Here is a 21,898-nt window from a genome sequence, read left to right on the forward strand (position 1 = left end):
CTCCTCCTTACCGTCATCTCGTCGTCGGCTGCACTTGCAGGCAATGTCTTCCGAGTACGTCTGCAGCACTGTGGGAGACAGTTCGTACGCTAGAAGCTCCGGCCGACAATGCAGTGCTAGGCTCAGGGTCATTGGCGCTCGGCAGAACTACTCCATCTCCCCTGTCGAGACAGGGTGAACTCTCTCCTAGCTGTAGTACATTTGAATGCTGCAGATGCTTTGAACACTCCCAAGTTTGTCATCTAGCCTCAGGAGCGCAATGAAAGTCCTAACGAGAAGTCACCTAATCCATTTTGGTCGATTGGCGAAGCTTCCGTTTGCGGGAGACCGGTAGGCCGTCATTCCTTCGAAGCCCGCTGTGAGTCCTTGCGCACCTTCATGTACCTCAGTCGGTTCCCAGTCATCATGATGCTAATCCCTTGTTCAAGATGCGAAACGCGGCGTCGTTGACGTGCGTAATCTGAGAAGCTGCTACGGTGACAACGTATAGCTCACAACCACAGTCTTTCCGCACATTTGCGAACGATAACCCGGTCCTGATTCTGCCCCCGTTTCGGGTCCATTGTGGGGCCATATCCAAGCTATCGTTCTCGTATACTGTAGGCTCCACTCCTGACTCGGCGATGTGTGGAGTGTTCGAGGCTCTCGAAGACAGAGTGCTCGCCACGATGTTGTCGCCGATGCCACGTCTTGCTCTCTCAGCCAGTCGTTCAACTACTATGGCGTAGGTCATGACGGCATGCTCACATCGTTGCTTCCGAACCTCGCCAAGTCTTAATAAAGCTGCACGAGAGAGGCGAACATTCCGCACCTGTCTACCCTCTTCCGTATCGCGCCCATTGTGTTTCAGGGCATCGCTGCTGACTCCTCCACGCCTTTCACGACTACTTACGACCCCCGCTCGACATGCCAAACACCTTCACCAGAGGGTCACTCGGCCAGAATCCTCCCAATGCCGACAGACATATCAGCTCTGGTGGCTCAGACTGGGCGTGGGCGGTATTCGCGATCATGCTCATCTGTGACCTCGTCGCCCTCTTCTGGACATTCAGGGTAAGTCGGCGTTGATGCGCATGGTGGTGACATATTACTCATATGTTCTGTAGAGGGCGCGAGGAACGCGTCTGTTCCATCATATTGCCGTCATCGTTTTAACGACTGCGACCATCGCATGGTTTTCCATGGCCTCCGACCTCGGTGCTACCCCAATCGCGGCGGAGTTCCATCGCAGTAACACCAACACTCGTCAAATCTGGGTACGCCTTCTCTCGTGTCATCACAGATGCTCAGACCTTGAACTGTTCTTCTTCCAGTATGTACGGTATATCCAGTATTTCATCACCTTCCCGCTGCTCCTACTTGAGCTCTTGCTCGCAACGGGCCTGTCGTTCTCCGACATCTTCACAACGCTGTTCATGGCGTGGGTTGTCGTCGTGACAGCCCTGGTCGGCGCTCTCGTGCGGTCCACATACAAATGGGGCTACTTCGCTCTGGGACTCGGCGCGTTGTGCTACATCTGGTGCGTTGATCCCTTCCTCGATTTGTTAGCCGTCAACTCATCAGCCACCAATGCATAGGTACGTCCTCCTCGGGCATGCGCCCGCATCGTTCGCGGCAGGCGGCGTGATGCGCAAGGGGTACCGCGGCGGCGCATTCTACCTCTCGTTCCTACTCCTCATCTACCCGATCGCGTGGGGCGTCTGCGAGGGCTCGAACACCGTCTCCCCTACCGGCGAGTTCATCTTCTACGGCATCCTCGACCTCCTCGCCGGGCCCGTCTTCCTCTTCGGCTTCCTCAGCCAAATTCGTGTGATTGATTACGGCACATTCGGCTTCACGTCAATGAAGTATTCCGAGGGGATGTACAATGGACATGGGGCGGGCACGGGCACGGGCTCGGGTATGGCGGGTCGCACGACGGGCCCCGTCAATGGATTCGGTGGTGCGAACAATGTTAACTCTGCACCTGGTACCGGCGGTAATGTGAACACGGTGGGAAATGGGACCGGCTCGACTGGTCTTAACCACACTGGTAACACTTCCACAGTGGTATAGAGTACTGGAGCGGTATAGAAGATAAGAAGGAGTCTCGGTTCCGGCGAGAAAGTTGTGGACGTTACGCCATTATTCTTTCCCGATCTTGCACCGTCCTCACACTTTGCAGTCCTGCATGCACATACGTAGTATCTGTCTCCATGCCTGCCTGTATCATACACTTTCCTAAATGCTAGTTTCCTGTTTCCTGATGTTATACAGCGGGCGGCGACGAGATGTTGCTTGTGAGCAAAAAACGTCGAACCCTGTCAGGGAGAGTTCTCAGAAGGCCGAAAGTTCCTACGATACACGACCCGGTCAGTTGCCAGCATTGACGGCATTTATGCCTATCAGTGTCGCGAGCCAGATTTTCCTCTAGTGATGATATTAATGAGTCCACGGGTAGTAATACTAAAGCGTATCATAGACCGTCCGACGATGGAAAAAAATCCCCATGCCGATAGTACCTCAATGCACATGCATCATGACGCGTCCACAACGCGGACGACATCCGAAATCTCCCGTACAGAATCCTCTGTAGTCGAGAACGTTGATATGAGAATACTGGAGCGATCAGGGTAGCATGACGGACTCAAGACGCACCTGTGAATGGAATTTCGAAGCCAAGCTTCTTCACGCTGGTATCGATGGTCTGCAGTGCTGCGTTCCATGACACGCCCGTCGGAAGCGGCGTGAATCGCCCCTTGACGGCTTCTGCCACAATCCTCGCTACCGTCGCCCAGCAGACCTATCATGATGCCGTTAGCCACATACGGCCACAAAGCAGCCGACGATTCGTAGCCCACTGGAGCATCACGCACCCCGAGCAGTGGATCGAGCAACAGGAAGTCGTTGTCTTTGAACGTCCGCGATATGTTCACGATTTCAAGCACGACATCCAACGTCCTCTGCGCGCTCTCCTCATGGTCTTTGTGGGGCAGCCAGTGCAATTGCGCCTTGCCCGTCAGAGCGATGACGAGGCAGAACTTTAGCGCGACTGAGCGCTCGCGGTCGCCATAGAACGTCGTTTTGAGCATTTCACCCTCGATCGTCGTCGCGTGCGTGGAGATCTCCTCTAGCAGAGGCCAGTATTGCTCGAACCACGCCCCACGCGGCGGACAAAAGAGGTCCATGAGTGAGTCCATTTGCTTCCATTCCGCTGCGAGTTCGCGTGCGCGGAGGAACAGGAGCAGACTCCTAGCCCGCAGGTATGCTAGGTTTGTTTTAGCGAGCACAGGGTAGTAGAGCTAGCCAAGCGAAGGGGCCAAATCGTCAGCACATGCGGTGTATCTGGTAAGGATGAGGCATCCCGATGCAGAAGAAGCAAGGGGTCACATACAGCGACATTTGTGAGCGCATCGTCCAGGGTAGTGTCTAGGCGTGGCGGAACGCGGAACACAATGGAAGAGTCTCGGTCGAGGTAGATCAGGTGAGCCAACGCGCCAATGAGCTCAGCCTGCTGCGGTGAGACCTCTTGCATCTGAATGGGGTCAAACGTGTCCGGCATCACGGGAAACGTCAGGTTATGTCGGTGCACGATGTCGATGGCCATAGTGAGCTGTGCCTCGCCATCCTGCATCTGCTTCTTGAGCAGGTAGTAGATGGCCAGGAGGTAGCGAGCCTGGATTTCGGAAATGGGGTCTATGTCTTCGAGCGCGAGAAGAAGCAGCTGCAGCTGCTCGTACTCGACCTGTGGGAACACGAACGCCTGCCGTTGTATCTGCCACATGAGGCAGCCAAGGAGCTGCGCTATGTACGTGAAAGCAGGGTGGACGATCAAACCGGTGAGATCGCCAGCGAGGGAGGCATGCATCTTCTCGTCCGAAAGGACACAGCCGTATTGTGGCGCATGTATAGCCCATGTCGAGCGGCTGGGACATGCTTTAGCTGACGCGGCAACAGAAGACGGAACGACTTACAATTCGCTTAACCTGATTGACTCGTGTGGGACGGATAAGTGATGGACGTCTGCCGTGGGCGGAGGTGCAGACAACCGGTCGAAGAGCGTGTTGAGAGCTTGCGGAAAATCGAAAAGAGGTAAATCATGTGAGCCCAGGACCGGATGGCTGGGGATAGCTAGTCGTGATGAAGACGCCACAGCTTGTTCGAGCCGCCCCTCTGCGGGAACCAGAGAGGGAGACGACGTCATTAGTCTGAAGACGGCCCTACCGTGGACGCTCGTACCATCGGAGTGAGGGTGGTTTCCGAGTGCACCTACTTGACTCTCGTACGCTGCTAATCGTTGTTCGAGGAGATGGGTGCGCAATAGTAGAGCTTCCGCTATTGTTTGCTCAACACTCTCGTCGTATGTGCAGTCTTTCTCTTTCCCTGCGACCTTGCAAGTAGAACAGCATGGCCGCGTAGCGTCGCATTTCTACGGGAGAACCCTATGTCAATGATGATGTGAATTAGCTAGAGTCAAGCACGACACCACCTTCTTCTTCCGCCTGCGTAATTTAGACAGTAATATAGATCATGCTGCGTGAATCTGCGTTGACGCAATGTAAAGGCGACATATACATACCGACACGGTGCACACGCAGCGCCTTTCTTCAAGTATTCGCCTTTGGGAGCCGTGGATACCGCCGTCGTTGCGGTGTAGACGCACTCGATTGGCTTACGAGCCTTGGAACAAGGCCCGCACATGGGGACCACGCCGTCGCAGCGCTACCCGCATCTACATAAGCAAACTTGTACACACAAACGGGATCGGGCTCGGGATTCCCGACAGAACTAACTTACTACTTTGCGCCCCCTATAGTACCATCATGTTAATGTGTGAGAATGTGCGGATATGGGAGGACATACTAACCTACATGCTGAGCAAGTCTGTGCGGGAGCCATAAGGTAAAAGTGGTCGTTCAGAGCAGAAAGGAGACAGCGCTTCAGAGCGGTCCAGGTCCGTCTGTATATATGTATCACTCTCTGGCGGGTTGCACAGACGCCGGCTTCGGTTTAGTCATGATATTGACTGAAGATGTACACGGACACAGTCGACACCGCTTAACTCATAGGGGTTACCAGAATGTTAGCGCCCAAAAGGCGCCCGGATAAGTCCCGAGAGCCAAGTGGGCGGTGTGGGGTGTTGAACGCTATCATAGAATTAAACAGCATCAGTCGACTTTTTGAGGTCTTATGATGAGCGAAAAATTACAGCATGCCTAACTGTTGTATGGACATTCGGGTTGGAAAGCTACGGGATCTTGGGGGTTTTAAGACGTTAGGGTTACTTTCCCCCTATCCCGACTCGGGATAGCCGCGATCCTGTGGAGTTTTGGGGTTTATAGGTTACTTACCAGAAGTACGGGCTAAAACGATGCCGACTATAGAATCATCATGCGCTCTGACACCGACTGCCTTAGTAATCAAAATCAAGATTACTGAAAGGCACTGTCTCGGTTGAGACGCGTCCGGGAAAGCTTGTGTCACTCGAAACATGAAGCCGGCGGAATGTACGAAGACCACTTCGAGGAGGTGCTCAGGCCTACCCAAAGCACATGCCTGAGTATTAGTTAGGCCCGTCTTCAACAGACCCCTCTATGCTGATCGCACGGCGCTAGTAGCGTACTTTGGTGCGATCGGAAGCAGTCCCAGCCTCTCTATTCTCGGGCGGCAGTTGCAAATCTGACACAACGCATGATTGCAGGATGGAGGTCGACCTCATAGCACGGTATGGCATGCAGTACTAAAACGCAAAGATTGGTGCGGGACCTCTCCTCCGTAATGGGGAGGCACAGCTGGCGCGCATTGCAGTCTCGTCTTAGGCTTAAAAAGTACAATATCGAGAGTCAATGGCGGGAGAGTCTCATAGCCGACACCAACCGTAGAACTTGTACTTATATGATGAATGCTAACCAATCGCCACTGGATAGTAACGCGTGATGCGCGGAATTGTGCAGCACTGGTGGCAAGTCTGATCGGGAACACTCAAATGGAATCCAAAGAAAGGGTATTGCAGCAATACGGTATCATGTGAATGTTCTGAGCGGTTGGCACATACGAACTATGATAGCCCTTCGAAGTTGATCACGTTCCTGTACGACGACAGCTGGGAAAGAAGTAGGAACAAGTCGACCAACGTGTCGCAACCGGGTTGGTATCATAGGCACAACGACACTAGACATCTCCCCAAGAATAATCCTCGTGCCCAAGCTGTTGGTGAGATTTCGGAGCTTTCTCCTTATGCAGGCTGGAGTCATTAGTGGTTTTCCGAAGACTATTTCACTGGTGCTGTCGACGAGACTTCTCATCGGACCGCTCTTCCGGTGTGCCTGCACAGGAGCTGTGACAGGCTCACGCGTCACATCTGAGCGGAGCGTGCACTCGGTCACGTGGAGGAAACGCGACTTGAACGTTCTCTGCCTGTGTCCACCACCTTACCTCCCGTCTGATCTTCTATCTCATTACTCTGGGCTTGTACAGCGTATCTCTTGCTCTTTTGACTGCTTCCTGGCTCTGGCATCTGTAGCATGACCAGCGATGTGGCTATAGAGTCGTGGCCCATGGACTCCCCGCTCACAAGTATTGATTCGCCGTCTGGGGTCAGTGACACTGGAAGCGCGGTCAATGACAGGGTCTTCTTCGGTCCACTCCAATCTCCAGAGAAGAAGCTTGCTGCACCTCTTAGCGGACCTAGGTTTCGTACCCCAGTCCGCCGATCAACAAGGCTGTCATCTGCGATGGTGCCTTTGCCTCTATTCCCGGAGGAGCAGGAAGCCGGATCCTCAAGTACGAGGGAAGGAACTCCAGAAGAGGACACCTTCCCTGATGGTGTGTACCACCAACTCTGACGTGAGTGCTGATAGCAAACCACTGTGATACAGAACCCTCCATCATCCTCGCTAGCCGAGTATTGAGCGCGTGCAGCAACCCCTCGCCACCTCCCACTCCCCCTTTTCCTGCCCAGCAGAGTCTCTCTGAACCTGAGGATATGGATGTCCAGCTTGTCGATATTGCTAGTACCCCTGGGACACCGAACGCCTTCACCAGCGCGCTCGGCCTCCCACTAACACCCCTCGATGGCCTCACTGAGCCAGTTATGTCTACCTCTCCTTTCATGCCGCCAGTTTCCTCCTCTACACGACAACAAGATCAGGCGAACACCTCGCAGCCTGACTTGATTGCGTTCGACTCATTCTCTACTCCCAACGCGAGCCATATGAACGCGCTCTCGGGTTCTACACCATCGCGTGACAGCGCGGCCGAGCGAGCCCCTGCATCTGTGGACGATTTGTTGTCAATGTCCCCAAGACCAACCCCTCCCATAGTCGACGTCCATGCAAGCGGTGGTATAGAGCTACTAGTGCAAGAAGAACATGCCGCAACACCAGACGATGAAATGGAGGTGGTCAACCCCATTGTTGTTGAAGTCGCACCTCCCCGGTCCTCCCCACCCCTCATAGGAATGTCTCTCGCGGAAGAGGCGACCCTCGAAACCGATGCGGCTCCACCCTTGGAGGAAGCTTCGGAGTTTAACAAACGTACCCCTCCTCTTCGTCGGTCTACTCGACCACGAAAAAGCCGAAATTCCCTACCGCAGACGATTGCCAACACTTCTCCGCAGCCATTGATTCCGGACCAGCAATTCCAACCCGAGGGCTCGAGCGCGGAGCGGAGGCTCAAGCCCTCTCCCAGTCCTGAAGATAAAGGCGAGGGCACGAGCATAGCTGTTCCCACCACTCCTAGGCGACTCACGCAGGTTGCTCGGGTTCAGAGAGACTTGGGTTCTTTGTCACCAATGTCGGCTGCTGTGCTCTCACAACTGGTTCCGCGTGCTGCGGGAGGAAGCGGGAGCGGGAAATCCACCCCATTACCGCCACCGCCTCAGCGAGATGGCAATGCGTCCTCCATGGGACCTATCCTTACTTTTGCACCAAAGACGCCTCCTGAACAACAACCCGCGTTCATATTTCCCACAGCCGGCCCTGCTGCTGAGCCGGAGCCTGGTGCTCAGCGACCCAAGAGCCCTCTACGACCGTTTTCTCCATTCAAGTTCGGCGAAGGCTCGCGTACGCCTGCGCGGCGCGTGCCCATAGCCCAAGCAGTCACTGAGGGCACCTACTCTCCCAACAAGCTCCCTGCTGCTTTCGGCGCGACACGGCCGGCGAATGCGCCCGGCTCTCCTGTCTTCAAGAAAGTCGCTCTTGACGACCCATTACGGAGCCCTGCTAAGCGCGTTCCAATGAGCGAGGCTGTCCTTGTCCCCCCTCCATCTCCCGGGAAGACTCTGGTTAAGGGCAAGAGCAAAGCTATTCCTCGTCTCCAGTCTCCCAATCGCGCCTCATCTGTGCCTCCGCGAGAACGAACTGCTTCCGCTGAGCCCCCACTACTCGCGAGGCGAGGGCGTGGCGCATCAGCGGAACCCGTCTCGAGACCGCTCGCCCTTGGCAGCAGACCACTGTTCCAGAAGCCCGCATCGTCAGACGGTATTCCTAGTAGTGCTGCGAAGCTGCGTACTGCCCTCCCTTTTCCTCTCCAGCAACATCGCGTACCTTCAATCCCGGAGGGAGACGAGCCCGTTGTGTCTTCAACTCGCCCAGCTTCTGCCGTACCGCGCGGGGCAGGGGCAGGCGTGCGCGCCACGTCCGCGTTACCAGTGGCGAGCCCCGCTAAGCAAGGGTCGAGCTTGCGCCAGCCTTCTGCAGGGTCAGGCAGCAAGATACCCAGGATTGGCGCCAAGCCGTATGCACGACCAAAGTCGGAGGCCAAGACTGCCGCAGCAAGCAAGCCGCCGACTTTGTCGAAGGGTGGTTTGGCTTCTTCGAAGACAATGGTGAGTAATCCTTCAGAACGGGTCCGGCACCTGTGGGTTCGGTCGGAATTGGCTAACACACCCTCGTCTTGGGACAGCCGATACGAGTCGTGCATGTTGGCTCAAGCAGTGGGAGCAGCTCCGATGAGGGACCAGCTCCGTCGAAAGCCCCTGCTGTGGTTTCCGGCCCCGCACTGAAGCCGAGACGTGCGCTCGGCGCCCAGTCATCAACTTCTTCCGTGGAGGGAGGCCCCGTGAAAGCAAATGGCTTGAAGCGCAAGCGCGAAGCTGAGGTTTCTACCGCGAAGGCGACTGCGCCTGCAGGCCAGCAGAAAATCGTAATGCGGAAGGTCGTGCCTGGGATGTTCAACAAAGGCAATGAAGCTGTCACTTCCTCTACGCACGCGACAGCAGCAGAGCAGGCCACACCTGGTCGCACTTCGCCGATGAAGCCTTCAGGCCCTATCAAGGCTCGTTCCGCAGTAGGTTGGAAAAGGCCACAGCAAGAGTCGATCCAGCCTCCACGGCCTGCCCCCGCTCCTGTTAGCGTACCAGAAACTCCTCCGGCACCATCTATGGGGCCCACTCCAGAGCCCGTACCCCCGCCTATAGTTCCCGAGGTCATGACGAAACCCCTCGTTGAACCCATCCCGCCGGTGCCAGCATCAATAAATGCCAAATCAGAAGCAGTCAATTCTGCTGCATTGCCAGCGCCCCGAGCTTCTTCGGAGACTGTCTCAGAATCGACGGCACAACAGCCCTCCACCCGCCGCTCCACTCGCTCAAAGCGAAGCACAACGCCAACCACAGATGTCTTCGGATCAGTGGTCTCGACCGGCTCTACTCGTGCCCCGCGGCGCCGCGGACTGCTCCCGTCCGAGACAAATGGGCCCTTCGCGGGCATGAGCGCTCTCGCACTGAAAACACTCACATCCGCAAACACTAAACGGAACCAGGAACAGGTCGCGAAGATTCAGATGGAGATCATCCGGAAGGAGGGCAGTCGGCCGGACAGTCCGACGACACGTGTGCGGTCCGCACTCGAGAAGCAGAAGGAGGAGCGCATACAACAACGACAGGAGCGTGCGGCGCGTCGGGCACGGCGGTCAGCTGGGAGTGATGTCATCGAGGGCCTTCCGTCCGACAGTGCAAGTGATGGGGAGGAAAAGGTCAATGTCGGCGACGTAAGCGCGATGAGTGTGGATGAGGAGGGCATGCCTCTCAGACATCGTCGCGGACCTGGCGACGAGGAGGACTACGAGACTCCGCCGCGGCCTGAGCGCCCAATTAAACGGCCCCGGTTTGAAGGTGGGACGGATGGAGGCAACGTAGAGGAGAGGACGAAGGACGCGCCGGCGAAGCGGGTCAAGTGGGACAAGGGCTTGCACACGACGGTGTTTTTGGACGATACGCCGCCGAAGCCGAAGTGGAGCACTAAAGCAGCTCCGAGCTCGAAGAGTTGCTTGACCCCTGCTGCCAAGGTATGTACGGGTCTTGTGGGTGCTGAATATGTGAATATTCGAGTGATGAGTTTGCCACGTTTGACAGGCTCTCCGGCTGGACACTCTCGGCAACGTTTTGAACGCCGAGGTTCCGTTGAGTGGACTGGTGAAAGAGCAGATTGTCGTGAAGAAGTTCGTATTTGAGGATGATGAAGTTGCCGAAGCTGCCGAAGCCGCCCCGCCCCCAACCCCAGTAATTAAGAGCAGCCGAAATAAGAGCAAGAAGGCGAAGTCGTAGGTCGTAAACAGAGGGGGGAGTCCGTTTACAAGTCCAAGCTAGCAGGGCTAATGATATATCCACTATCTCACGTTATATCCCTATCTTATTGCATTGCTACCTTGTTGAGTGCGATGTCTTAGCCTCGATCACATCATTGTATCTAACACCCGTACTTTCTTGTTTCTGATAACGGCCCATAGCGTGGTTGGGACGTTATAGCATAGAGCGACGGATGAGTCGCGCGGCTGTCGCCAGGTATGATACATTGGTTCCATCACTTGTATCTACATTTGTGCTACTGCTTACCAGGACGGAAGCTGATAGTGGGGCTCGCCTGGTTCACCGGGAGGACGTAGAGCTCGGCAATGTTCACATGAGGCGGGCGAGATGCTGCCCAGACAATCTCCTCCGCGATGTCCTCGGCGACCACTGAGGGCATACACATTTATCTTAGCGGATCAATGGCTGCGCACCATGCATAACTACTCACGGGGTTGCAGACCCTCGTAGACCTTGTCAGCCGCGGCCTTATCGCCGCGGAAGCGGACGACCGAGAACTCAGTTTCGACCATACCGGGCTGGATCTCCGTTACGCGAATAGGCGTATCGACGACCTCGCGGAGGAGCGAGCCTGTGAACGAACGCACAGCGTGCTTCGTAGCGCAGTAGATTGCACCACCAGCGTAAGGTTCCCGGCCTGTCAATCTGAGGTCAAGTTTTTGCATATGACTTTGCGATAATGGATCTACTGACCGGCAACAGAGCCGATGTTGATTATGTGCCCGGTCTTACGTGCCCTGAAGTCTGTAAGGTGGAGATGCGTTAGCTCGAGATCGGAAAAGACTGTATCTTACTGTGGTCACAAACCCTTGATGAAAAGCTGAGTGAGAGAGATCAGACCAAAGACGTTGACGGTAAACATGGCCTCCATGTCGGCTTCTGAGATGTCTCCGACTTTCTCTACACCGAGCACGAAGCCAGCATTGTTCACTATATGGAGGGAGAGTCAGGGCATCAGATTAGCCAATCCTAAGTTTGCCAGTCCTTACCGAGGATATCGATGCTGCGAAGGTCTTGCGGGATCTTGTCAATGAAAGATGCGATCTGCTTCTTGTCGGCGACATCGAGTTGGACAGTCGCAAACTTTCCGCCCTGCTGGATGCCAGATTCCTTGTGCGCCGCCGTGCAGGCCTCCGCTACGGCCTTCAGAGCGTCCGTGCGACGAGCAGCCAAGATGACATTCGAGCCACCCTAGTGTTGAAGTTCGGTCAGTCTCAGCCACCGCGCCAGGAGATCCGCGGTGACCGCACCTTCGCGAATAGAACCGCGGTAGCCTGTATGGTAGCAGGCGTATCAGTAACGCAGATCCTTATGTTCCAAACGCAAAGAGCATTCAGCAGAACGATGGGAAACGACATACCGCACCGATACCAGCGCTTGCACCCGTAATGAGCACGGTCTTGCCGACAAGGCGGGAGGCGTTGAAAACAGACATGTCGCGGCGCTGGCTCTGAGCTGCGGTGATGTTCAAGATGACCGTTCGTTCTACAGTCTTGAGATGCCCCCCAAGAGCCGTGCGTGATAAGTTCGTGCGAAACGCCGCGCTCGGTGTGCGCAATGCTTGCGGAACGCGTACGAATGCGGAGGGCCGGGGCTAAAAGTAATCGCGCTGCTATCTCTAGATCTGTGATCAATCGCCCACGGACACTGGGTTGCACTCTCACCGTCATTTGTGCCCACCTGCTGACACCCTCTGTCGTTACACTCTGCACTGCCAGGACTCAAGTACTCACCTCTGGAGACTCTCGTACTCAGACGGTTGATAGGCTGTGACCCCGAGACTGCCGACGGACGACCGTAGCGAGCGGCCCGCTGCTCCATCAGTGGGAACTCCACCTCGCGCTGGCCACCCTTGCGCAGAGTTGGTATGAGCCGACCGATGAAGGAGCTGGAAAGACAGAGATGGGAGCGCATGCTTTCATGGCTGCAAGATAAGCATGGCATGGATACCAGTGAGCATGGATTTCATGTCGAGGCCAGGGCAGTTGAAGGTACGCGCAGTACGTCTCAACGAGCAAGCAAGCTTCTTGTTCATGCGATATAGGTGCGGGCAGGGGATTGTTCGCACTCAGGGACTGTCTGGTGAGTCGACCAAAGATATCACGTACGATAGAAAGCTCATACAGGCTCCTGTAGCGGGGAACGACCCTGTTCAAAGTGCCTTCTACCGCGCTCATGAACAGGACGACGGTGGCGAAGCTGTATCCTCGGCTCCGTGAACGTAGACTCTCTGGCATCCATCTGGTCACGTTGCATCTTCTGCTTCACAGGCCTCCAGGCGACGATGACTCTTCAGATCCCGTCTTTGGACCTTACATCTCGACATTGCCTCGGGACTTCTCCAGTCACCCACTTCATTGGATGGTGAAGCAGGAACTGAAACAGGACGACGTTTGGGAACGCAGGACTTTCGTACATTTGCCGCCAAGCGCTGCTGAAAAGCTCTATGCTCTTCACAAGCGTTTTTGGAACGACTGGAAGATCGTATCGAGCGTTCTTGTAAGACGCCCACTTGTACCCCAGGAAATTAGACTGACAATGTTTAGGCCGAGGACCAAGCTAAGCTCCCCCAATCGTCGCGAACGGACATCGTATCAACGTCCCTCGATATTGTCAAGGATGCCACTCTGACCTTGGGCTACTTGTGGGCTTGGTTAAACGGTCGCTACTTCGTAATGTTCTCGTCTTCCCGACATCTCATGTATAACCCTCTAGTCAATACGCGATGCATTTTCTACCGTATCCGAGCCAATCGGGCAGATCCAGATAATTTCACGCTCTGTCCTGTGTTAGACTTCGCAAACCATTATCATGGCCAAACCCACATCTTTCCTGTTATCGACTCAGAGCCGTGGAGCGCCGAGACCAAGAAGTTGCCGAAATATTTCACGTTCTTCAGTCCATCTCAAGAGGGGTTAACCAAGGGCCAAGAACTGTACCTGCGGTACGGAAGCCACTCTAACAGCCTCTTGTTTGCCGAGTACGGCTTCGTCAATGTTGTTCCTGGAGGAGCAATCAAAAGCGGCGAATATCCCGGTGAAGTGGATGTTGAAGAGCTCGTAGAATATCAATTCACCGAGAAGGGATCACTGGGTGCTCGCATGAAGTCGGCGCTGGAGGATGAAGGTTACTGGGGGTATGTCACCGCCTCTCCGGGGGCAGGTAACAGAGGCACTAAATTTGCTATCACCTCGCAGTGACTGGACGCTACACAGCGCACCGACCCCCGCGCATCCCTCATACCGGCTGATGGTGGCGCTACGTCTTTTGCACGCACTCGAATCGAACAACGCACGAGACCACGAACAGGATACCGCATTTGAATCTGTCTTGGAGATCTGGCGTAATGTGATCTCCGGGTATGCGGATTACATATCGCCTCAAAACGAGGAACAATGGAGGCGGACGCTGCTTCATATTTGCGAGCGTATCACCGACCGGGCACACACGCGCTTGGAGACTCTTTCCACGCTCGAGCTGAATACTCGGACCGAGGAAAGGAGTTGGCGGAGATGGATGACAGGAAACGTGGTGGCTTTGTGGACCGAGGAGCGCGATGTCGCGGAAGCTGTGAAAGCCAGTATATTGTCCGGTGTGGAGTTTTGAATCAATGAATCATGTCTACGAGTGTGGCAGTTTGAGCTGCTGTCGAATCGACGGTTGGAATACCCAGGTATCAAGGTTGCATGTGCTCGGGGTGCTCGCCTGTAGCGCTGAATAGCGTAGTTCAAACGGTTTCGAGGCCATGGTGAAGGTTAGATGTCAGTATACATAATATTGAGGACACCGCCGTCGAGATGCACCGCTCAGTATTCGTTGCTTGTGGACATAGGAGATACACAGATGGATTTGATGTGGCAGTCCGCGATCGCGCGGGCAGCGCAGGCCGAGGATAAGTACGATCTCACCGCCATGTGGTTTGATTAGCTAAGCAGGAGGCCGGAATGGCGCTACGGACCACTTGACACCGCTCAGACGACCGGCGGCATCCGAGGCCTCGCTTCCTCCTCTACTACTGTCCCCTCCCTACCGGCTGGGCCCACCTCACCGAGCACAGGACTTATTGTCCTGATTCCCTCCTTCCCTCCTCTTCAACTTTCTGCCGCGGTATCCTTTGTTTCTCGTCCTCAAGATGCCGCTACACCTATATGCGCTCCATACCAGGGCACAACAGGCCTTCTTCGGGACGGGTACGAAAGAACGCTTACATATCACAAGAATGCGCGTATGCTAACATTGTGGTATGGAATTTAGTTCTGTTCCGTGAGTAGCATCGGCTTCACTGGCATCGAAACGTGCTAGCTTTGTGCTGAAAACGCGTTTGCCCAGAGGCCATTGTCGTCATTGTCATGGTTGCGATTGTCTTCGGTAGGGTAGAGGATGCAGTGCCCTTGACAGACTCCCGGTACAAAGTGCGTGTTTTCTCTAAGCTCCACACACTTATATCATCTGAACCGATCGCGCGTTCTCGCCACAGACTATCCCATGCTATCTCGCGCTTTTCATCCTTGCCGAGTACGTAGTTTCACCTACGGTGTAGCGAGGCCTTCTTGACCTCGCATGCAGGCTGTTCGAGCTCTTCATGGCGTACGATGCTTTGCGGCTTCGCAATGTCATCCAGCTAGTAGGTCTGCTGTGTGAGTCGCCTGTCATTCCCAACATTGGTTGTCTAGCGTCTTGAACGGCGTGCCGCCCCGATTTCAGTGTTCCACGCGGCGCTCATTGTGATGGCGGCGCTTCAAGTGCACGAAACGCACACCGCTCTAGTGTCAAATCCCGGGGCGAATTGGACAACGGATTACGCAGTAAGATCGCGTTCGCTTACTATGCTTCTTGGGCTCTGGCTGAGTCCTGAATAGCATGGTGACGGAGCGGGGACGCTTTGGCAACGCGTCCTCCCCTTCCTGATTGTCTCGCCCGTCGTCATAGGCGTTTCGTGGGTAGTCTTGATCTGGTTTGTGCGTGAACTGTACTATGAATTCGGGTAAGCACGCCTATCCTGTTCGTCCATTTGCGGCGAGTGAATACTTTGCAGCTGGGCCATCTTCCACATTGTGGGCGCAAATCCCGCTGCCAAGAGTTAGTGTCGTCTTATTCGAGTCAACGATGTACTTTGACATGAGGTCATCCGCAGCGATGTACCAGTTCTACCAGGTCATGATTTGTTTGCTCAAGTTCGACTTCTTTGCCTTCGTTGGCGTGACGATGCAGGTGTGTTCTACAGAGCCCTTGCAGAACTTATGTTGATTGTTTCTGCTTCCTTTCAGCTCCTTATCGTCGTCCTTGCTAAGGATACAGCAGAGTTCGGTCTGACGGTTGCGGCCATACCCATCGTTCTTGTTCTACTCAGTGGAGCTGGTTTTGCCGTTCAGCGTGAGATCAAGTGGTGCGTGCTGCGAATCTCGGGGCAGCCTGCGATCTATTGACGTTGACGGCTGCACAGGCTCATGTCAATATCTCTCATCCTCATGTTGGCGGCGGAATCGTACTGTGAGTACCGTACCCCGCAATATCTGCTGCGCTGAGCTGACGTCATATGCCCTATAGTCAGTGAGTCGTCCCGTTAAAGCAATAGTTCAGATGCTCACCCTATCTAGTCTACAAGCTCGTCCGTTTCTACGAGCCTAGCTCGGAGGCGCAGTACGAGACTGTCCGCGCAACGCTTACCACATTCAGTGCGTCTAATCTCTGATAACCTTCGGCCAAGCGCGCCCAACTGACATATGGACACTGCCCAGCCATCATCGCGTTCTTGCTCCTGTTTGGGACCTTCGCGATTGGCCTTCGCTGCTTCGCCGACTTCGACAAGGGCTTGCTTCGGAGCAAGCTGCACGGTAAGGACTACAAGCAGGTCAGCGGCGGTATCAGCCAGAGCTTATTCGGTGATTCTTTCTTGATTCAGAAACTACGGGTCCGCGTGGTTACTCATCCACATCTGGAACCGCAGGCGCGAAGAAGGAGGATGGCGGCTACGGCTCGGGGGCGCCGCTTGGCCAGCGGGTATCGATAGAGTAGACGTCGCGTCTATCTGTGTCCCAGCTCGACTCCAGCGTTACCTAGATCGCCGTCGTCATCGTCGTTGCATCCGACATAGCTATGCCCCATTACGCCCTACCGTCATGACCCATCACTCTCGCTTTCATTTCCTCGTGGTGGACTCCTGTGTGCAGTTCTACTCTCCCGTCGTTGTGCTTGTCGGAACGGATGCCGAGGCATACTAGGATCTCGGGGTTCTCGGTGGTACTGGATGGACTTATACCGGCATCTGTTTGTTTGCTGCTGCAGAGGCATACATTTGCTTTGGTGGTAGACTTTGTTGATTTACTGTTACGTATTTATGCTCTAATCATTCACTATCCTCCCCGACGTTTGTACCATGTTCTTCTACTGTGGACTCCCCGTAACTAGTCCGGCAGTGACAATCCAGCTCAGAGGCATGCTGTTCCTGGTGGGCTACCCTGTTGCAATCAGCTCTCATCATCCATGCTTGCTTACTTAGACAAATGGCGTAAGGAGGTGCAAGGCGGCGATCCGGTGATGCCGAACAGATGTTTTAGCATCCGAACATCGACTACAGAAGTTCCTGGCGTAGCCAGAGCCTCAACTACCGCCCCCGCACGCGGATCCCACTCCCACGTCATACTTGGACCTCTAGCACAGCAGCACTAGCAGTGCGCCCAGGGCGATAACAGACATGGCTGAGGATGTGACGATACTTTGCGAGGATGCAGCATTACCAGTCGCAGTGGGAAGCGGCTGCGTCGCGATGGTGGTGCCAATGAGCCACGGGCTCTGCGGGGGCGGCGAGGACGTCTGCGGGAAGTCCTGGAGCGCGTTGGTACCGTTCGTGCATGCGCCCGATGGATTGTCGTTCTGCACCGTCACTCTGTCGAAAGCAAGGCCGTCGTCAGCTTGTGGTGACGACGGCAGCAATGTTGCACGGAACATACGGATAAGCGGTAATCGCAAAGTACGGCTGATTGTCGATGTGGGATGCCTCGTAGAAAGTGAGCTGTACACAGGACGCTGAGACATTGGCGGGCGGACGAGGTTGAGAGGAGCTCACGTTGTAGTTGCCCGCAGGAATGCAGGTGGATACGTTGAAGTTCCAGTGCTTGACGGTGCTGCCTTGCTCTTGGGTGAGCAGCTCAGTGCCGTTTGAGACGGTGATGTTCTGCTTCGTCTGGTAGGACACAAGGTAGATCTCGAGGCTGTCGAAACGCGTCGACTTGCCCGAGCCTGGAATGGAGGCGCTCTGGTCGAGGTGACCGTCTCCGGATATCTGTTGCACCTCTCAGCATGCTACTGAGACCTAGTATAAGATAGTAGAGCGCGTACATCAATTGCGACCTGAGTAACTGATCCAGCATGCATAGGACTAAGCAAAGTAATGGTCAGAAGGCTCGGATGTCGTGCTCTTGCCGATGACGCACCTCCCCGGGGCTGGCGCGTCGACGATGGCAAGGCCATTCGTGAATACCTGACCATTCACGAGTGTCTGTGCATGCACACCGCTGGAGGCGGCAGCAAGAAGAGCAGCGAAACAAACGAGCGTGGGGTGCATTTGCTACACAGCGCAAAGCGAGCGGTCTTGGGGATGATGGGGTGCAAGGTGAGGATAGCTGAGAAACGTGTGCCTGTGTACGCGATACATATTTCTTGTGTGTTCCCTGCGTTCCGGGCGTCCGAGTCGGAGAGTCTCCGTGGGTTTACGATGGCAACACGCCGGAAACCAGGCACGCCCTCAAGGCGCCCATAATCCCGGAGCATCCTCGGACGTGACGGCAAGGAGAGACGCCCCGTCACGCGTTACCTTGCCGTGGGAACGGCACGCGTGCAGTCAACGCGTCGGCGGCGTCGCGAAGACGTGAGTGTCACTGTGACAGACGCGTCTCTCCGACTGCTCCCACCACTCGACATCGACTTTGTTGCTCTGAACGTCTTCGCCGCCATGGATGACAACGACCCTATCTCTCAGTTTTTTCCAGACCAAGAGGACGTAGACCTTTATGCTGTTCTGGGCGTCAAGCAAGATGCAAATGCGGACGACATTAAGAAGGCGTATCGGAAGCTCGCGCTCAAGTACCACCCTGACAAACACGCCGGCGCGAACGAGGACGCGAAGGCGGACGCGTCGCTCAAGTTCCAGCAGCTGGGATTTGCGTACGCGGTGCTCTCCGACGAGAAGAGGCGGGGCCGGTACGACCTCACCGGCAAGACGGACGAGGGGGCGGACTTCGGTCCAGGAGAGGATGGCTGGGAGACATACTTCGAGCAACTGTTTGAAGAAGTCACAAGAGATAAGTTGGACGCGATGAAGAAGGAGTACCAAGGTGTGTGGCTCTGTCCTTGAACTCGGTGGCTATGCCGTGACGTCTCCTGTTAGGTTCGGCGGAAGAGCTGCAGGACCTGAAGCAGGCTTACATCGACACCTCCGGCTCAATAGCCGAGATGATGACGCATATACCCCATTCCACATTCGATGACGAGGCGCGCTTCATCGTCGCCATCTCCGATATGATCAAGAAGGGAGAACTTCCATTGCTACCCCAGTGGGAGTCGAGCACAAAGGACGAAAAGGCGAGGCTCGTGCGGAAGAAACAGGCGTCCAAGGAGGCAAAGGAGGCGGAGGAACTGGCGAAGGAGCTTGGGGTACACGACGAATTCTTTGGGAGTGGGAAGAAGGGGGCGCGTAAGGGGAAGAGCAAAGGAAAGGAGAAGCAGACCGACGAGGAGGACACGTCGGCGCTGCAGGCGCTGATACTCAAGAAGCGGAAGAACGCGGAGGGCCTCTTTGACAACATTGCCGCCAAGTACGCGCAGGCGGAGTCGGCCGGAAAGGGAGCGAAGAAAGGGAAGAAGCGGTCGAAGGCTGCGGAGGACGAAGAAGATGGAGAAGAAGAGGCGTCGCCAAAGAAGAGGTCGCGAAAGGACATACCTCCACCACCGGATATCGATGACGCAGAGTTCGAGAAGGTGCAGCAGAGGCTGATGGAGAGCAAGCCGAAGCGAGCCGCGGACAGCGGGGCTGGGTCGAAAGGGACAACAAAGGGCCGAGCAGCGAAAGGGAGGAAGGCGAAGTGATTTGGTTGTCGTGCGTACTATCTTGTTTGTTTTCTTGGTGTATCTTTATGTTACCATTGTCGCTCGAAACGTCGTATGTCTCCTGTCTTTGTCGCGTACGCCATCCGCGTCTTCGTCTAGCACGCGTCCACGTGACGTCCAAACCCGCTTATAGCGCGCGGTCGGTGGCAAGGGCTCTTCTCTAAAATCATCTCTCGTCCCCCTCCTCCGCACATTTCTTTGTCATCCTTCCAACCTCTAACATGGCTGGGGGACGCAAACGCAGGCAATCGTCTGTTGATGGGCCTGATGTCCCAAGCGCAGAAGCATCCCTGGAGGCAGCGACATCGACCCGGGGAGTTCGAGGCCGTAAGGGGGCTCTTCAATCAATGCTCTCCCTTCAATCAATGCTCTCCATGCCGTTGGATGTTATCGGGCTGGTGCGTACGATCTACTATTTCATTGACACTTATCCAACGAGTCTCTAGATCTTTGCAATTCTAGACCCACGAGACCTGTTGAGTCTGGCACGCACCAGCAAGGGCTTACGCGCCATACTAATGACAAAGTCCAATAAGTGGTATTGGGTGTACGCCTTAACGCATGTGGAAGGTCTACCACAGTGCCCGCCATTCCTGAACGAGCCGTCATATGCGAGCCTTGTGTTCTCCAAATACTGCCATGTACGTAGTCTCCTCTTTTTTGAGCATTCCGATGGGGTATGTGGGTGCTGACGTCTTGCAACACGGATCAGAACTGCTTGAAGCGGGCTCCGCTGGTTGATAGGGTGTTTATCATATTCTCTGCGCGCTACTGTAAGGAGTGCGAGAACGAGCGGTCAGTGCTAAGCAACCCTGTGGCATCTGTACGAGCGCTAAATCAGGGGGCAGACTTGTCACCCAAGAGCATGAACAATTTCAGCTTCTCCTTGGCGAAATTGAGGATGTCGTGAGCGAGAGACCCAAATTTACCTCATACGGCTATCCAGCTCGATACCACCTGCCTGAGCTCGTTGCGTTTAGCAAGTCGTGGAATGCCAGAGCAGGCAATGCCGAAGCCCAGACACAGCTCGTCCGTGATTTCGCGGCTTCGGTAAAGAGTAGAAACCAGGTACGCGAACGTGTTCTGTTCCACAACAGGCTACACATTCTGAATATAACGCAGTTTGCCAAGCTGTTCCGTGTGTGGGCTCTCCGTAAGAAGCAGGCCCGCAACAAGGAATTGCGCGACGAAAGAGAAGCCAAGAAAAATGCGTAGGTTTGCTTCGTGTCAATGGATGCAATTGCATGACGAAGCGATCTGGCTAGAATTATCGAGCGCCTCCGAACCTTAGGCTGGGGAGACGAGCTTGACCAGATGGACTCTTCGTCACGGGACCGGTCGCTGGGAAGAGAGCCATTGTTCAAGAAACGGGGGCCTCTGACGGATCGCGGTGAGTACTCCGTCCGCTTCACGCGCTACGCACTTGTTGAATCAGTGAGGTGAGAGTGGTTTGGGCCAACGTGCAGGACGAGGCGGTCGCCTGGATAGAGTTGCAGAGAGACAAGCGCCTCAGACGCCTACGAGACAAGGTGATGGACCCCCGATTCAGACTTTGCGAGAGATTCCTCCAAATATGGGCGGCGGACTATTGGCCCATCGATGAATACGATGACCTCCCCATTCCATCGACGGCGCTCCAGTTTAGGGATTACCTTCTCATGCCTGAAATTCGATCGGTTCTTGACGTGCCGGACAATGTCGCGGGAACATGGGAAGTCCTCAGGGAGAAGTTGGGACCTCTCCTTCCCGGACTTGTGCGCGAGTGGATTGAAAGCTGCAAGGAAGAGTTGCGCGCGAAGCTCGAAGTCGTCTTTAGTTCGTTCCAAGAGGGCGTGGATCCGATGCGCCTAGTCACGACTGCACAGCTTGCAGCGCGCGGTTCATGACGTTCCCGGAAGTCCTCAAGCATCGGTGCCGATACTTGTACAGGCCACGCGAAGCCGATGAGCGTAATCCTTTGGCATGGGAGGCTATCGCTGTGGGAGGCTATCGCGGACCCTCCCTCTCCGGACTGGAAGGCACGGGTTCAGTGGGACACCGAACGTATCATGGTCAACCCGGGAATTTCTCCGCTGAAGGCCCGCGCATTGATCGAGGCCTGCTAGATGGATGCGGACAGCGCCACCCCGGAAGGTATGGACAAGTGCCTGAAACGTCTTACTTGCAACGAATGCACCCAGAGAGGACTGAGCAAAGGAGGGGGCTTCGAAGTCTTCAACTGGAGGC

At 55.2% G+C, this 21,898-nt stretch overlaps 7 protein-coding genes across 7 annotated transcripts; 5 read left to right on the forward strand and 2 right to left on the reverse strand.

The window, feature by feature from the left end:
* Window positions 1-11: 11 nt before the first annotated feature.
* DICSQDRAFT_177229 (heat shock protein 30) lies at window positions 12-2,055 on the forward strand (the record flags this gene model as incomplete). The annotated part of the gene is made up of 6 exons (XM_007360992.1): window positions 12-358; window positions 429-451; window positions 504-1,053; window positions 1,107-1,256; window positions 1,314-1,519; window positions 1,578-2,055. Exons 3-6 carry the CDS (start codon window positions 907-909, stop codon window positions 2,053-2,055), a joined length of 981 nt encoding a protein of 326 aa, XP_007361054.1. The 5' UTR covers window positions 12-358; window positions 429-451; window positions 504-906.
* Window positions 2,056-2,416: 361 nt separating this feature from the next.
* DICSQDRAFT_132003 (uncharacterized protein) lies at window positions 2,417-4,889 on the reverse strand. The gene is made up of 10 exons (XM_007360993.1): window positions 4,847-4,889; window positions 4,777-4,789; window positions 4,559-4,701; window positions 4,469-4,481; window positions 4,219-4,408; window positions 3,954-4,152; window positions 3,374-3,905; window positions 2,856-3,281; window positions 2,638-2,782; window positions 2,417-2,569 (listed from the first exon to the last, which is right to left on the reverse strand). The coding sequence occupies exons 1-10, from the start codon at window positions 4,876-4,878 to the stop codon at window positions 2,517-2,519; spliced, it is 1,746 nt and encodes a 581-aa protein (XP_007361055.1). The 5' UTR covers window positions 4,879-4,889; the 3' UTR covers window positions 2,417-2,516.
* Window positions 4,890-10,696: 5,807 nt separating this feature from the next.
* Window positions 10,697-12,116, reverse strand: DICSQDRAFT_77596 (NAD(P)-binding protein). The gene is made up of 7 exons (XM_007360994.1): window positions 11,928-12,116; window positions 11,818-11,841; window positions 11,557-11,758; window positions 11,375-11,497; window positions 11,261-11,311; window positions 10,998-11,204; window positions 10,697-10,936 (listed from the first exon to the last, which is right to left on the reverse strand). The coding sequence occupies exons 1-7, from the start codon at window positions 12,000-12,002 to the stop codon at window positions 10,803-10,805; spliced, it is 816 nt and encodes a 271-aa protein (XP_007361056.1). The 5' UTR covers window positions 12,003-12,116; the 3' UTR covers window positions 10,697-10,802.
* Window positions 12,117-12,226: 110 nt separating this feature from the next.
* On the forward strand, window positions 12,227-14,173 carry DICSQDRAFT_97291 (SET domain-containing protein; the record flags this gene model as incomplete). The annotated part of the gene is made up of 6 exons (XM_007360995.1): window positions 12,227-12,558; window positions 12,612-12,649; window positions 12,704-13,066; window positions 13,114-13,228; window positions 13,283-13,703; window positions 13,765-14,173. The coding sequence occupies exons 1-6, from the start codon at window positions 12,435-12,437 to the stop codon at window positions 14,171-14,173; spliced, it is 1,470 nt and encodes a 489-aa protein (XP_007361057.1). The 5' UTR covers window positions 12,227-12,434.
* A 430-nt stretch (window positions 14,174-14,603) lies between these two features.
* On the forward strand, window positions 14,604-18,169 carry DICSQDRAFT_132008 (uncharacterized protein). The gene is given in 19 exon segments (XM_007360996.1): window positions 14,604-14,757; window positions 14,822-14,830; window positions 14,897-14,979; window positions 15,045-15,082; window positions 15,134-15,204; window positions 15,272-15,372; window positions 15,427-15,551; window positions 15,603-15,646; window positions 15,702-15,778; window positions 15,835-15,953; window positions 16,011-16,057; window positions 16,074-16,076; window positions 16,165-16,242; window positions 16,306-16,401; window positions 16,470-17,453; window positions 17,518-17,579; window positions 17,634-17,849; window positions 17,906-17,945; window positions 18,001-18,169. The coding sequence occupies 15 exon segments, from the start codon at window positions 14,700-14,702 to the stop codon at window positions 16,580-16,582; spliced, it is 1,062 nt and encodes a 353-aa protein (XP_007361058.1). The 5' UTR covers window positions 14,604-14,699; the 3' UTR covers window positions 16,583-17,453; window positions 17,518-17,579; window positions 17,634-17,849; window positions 17,906-17,945; window positions 18,001-18,169.
* A 310-nt stretch (window positions 18,170-18,479) lies between these two features.
* On the forward strand, window positions 18,480-19,668 carry DICSQDRAFT_77601 (DnaJ-domain-containing protein). The gene is made up of 2 exons (XM_007360997.1): window positions 18,480-18,900; window positions 18,954-19,668. The coding sequence occupies exons 1-2, from the start codon at window positions 18,519-18,521 to the stop codon at window positions 19,649-19,651; spliced, it is 1,080 nt and encodes a 359-aa protein (XP_007361059.1). The 5' UTR covers window positions 18,480-18,518; the 3' UTR covers window positions 19,652-19,668.
* Window positions 19,669-20,046: 378 nt separating this feature from the next.
* Window positions 20,047-21,777, forward strand: DICSQDRAFT_165501 (uncharacterized protein; the record flags this gene model as incomplete). The annotated part of the gene is made up of 8 exons (XM_007360998.1): window positions 20,047-20,070; window positions 20,119-20,313; window positions 20,385-20,467; window positions 20,521-20,740; window positions 20,795-20,883; window positions 20,938-21,062; window positions 21,119-21,550; window positions 21,602-21,777. 8 exons carry the CDS (start codon window positions 20,047-20,049, stop codon window positions 21,775-21,777), a joined length of 1,344 nt encoding a protein of 447 aa, XP_007361060.1.
* Window positions 21,778-21,898: the final 121 nt, after the last annotated feature.

The sequence above is a fragment of the Dichomitus squalens genome (assembly GCF_000275845.1).
Source record: "Dichomitus squalens LYAD-421 SS1 unplaced genomic scaffold DICSQscaffold_2, whole genome shotgun sequence".
Lineage (NCBI taxonomy): Eukaryota > Fungi > Basidiomycota > Agaricomycetes > Polyporales > Polyporaceae > Dichomitus > Dichomitus squalens.

Coding starts and splice junctions, on each gene's coding strand:
- DICSQDRAFT_132003 (XM_007360993.1), bottom strand. CDS start 4,878: ATGGCTCCCGCACAGACTTGCTCAGCATGTAG. Junction 3,906..3,953: donor TCAATCAGGTTAAGCGAATT/GTAAGTCGTTCC, acceptor AGCATGTCCCAG/CCGCTCGACATGGGCTATAC. Junction 3,282..3,373: donor ATGCGCTCACAAATGTCGCT/GTATGTGACCCC, acceptor TCGCTTGGCTAG/CTCTACTACCCTGTGCTCGC.
- DICSQDRAFT_77596 (XM_007360994.1), bottom strand. CDS start 12,002: ATGTCTGTTTTCAACGCCTCCCGCCTTGTCGGCAAGACCGTGCTCATT. Junction 11,205..11,260: donor CAACATCGGCTCTGTTGCCG/GTCAGTAGATCC, acceptor TCAGATTGACAG/GCCGGGAACCTTACGCTGGT. Junction 10,937..10,997: donor CTACGAGGGTCTGCAACCCC/GTGAGTAGTTAT, acceptor GTATGCCCTCAG/TGGTCGCCGAGGACATCGCG.
- DICSQDRAFT_132008 (XM_007360996.1), top strand. CDS start 14,700: ATGCCGCTACACCTATATGCGCTCCATACCAGGGCACAACAGGCCTTC. Junction 15,205..15,271: donor CCAGCTAGTAGGTCTGCTGT/GTGAGTCGCCTG, acceptor CCCCGATTTCAG/TGTTCCACGCGGCGCTCATT. Junction 15,552..15,602: donor GAACTGTACTATGAATTCGG/GTAAGCACGCCT, acceptor AATACTTTGCAG/CTGGGCCATCTTCCACATTG.
- DICSQDRAFT_77601 (XM_007360997.1), top strand. CDS start 18,519: ATGGATGACAACGACCCTATCTCTCAGTTTTTTCCAGACCAAGAGGAC. Junction 18,901..18,953: donor GATGAAGAAGGAGTACCAAG/GTGTGTGGCTCT, acceptor GTCTCCTGTTAG/GTTCGGCGGAAGAGCTGCAG.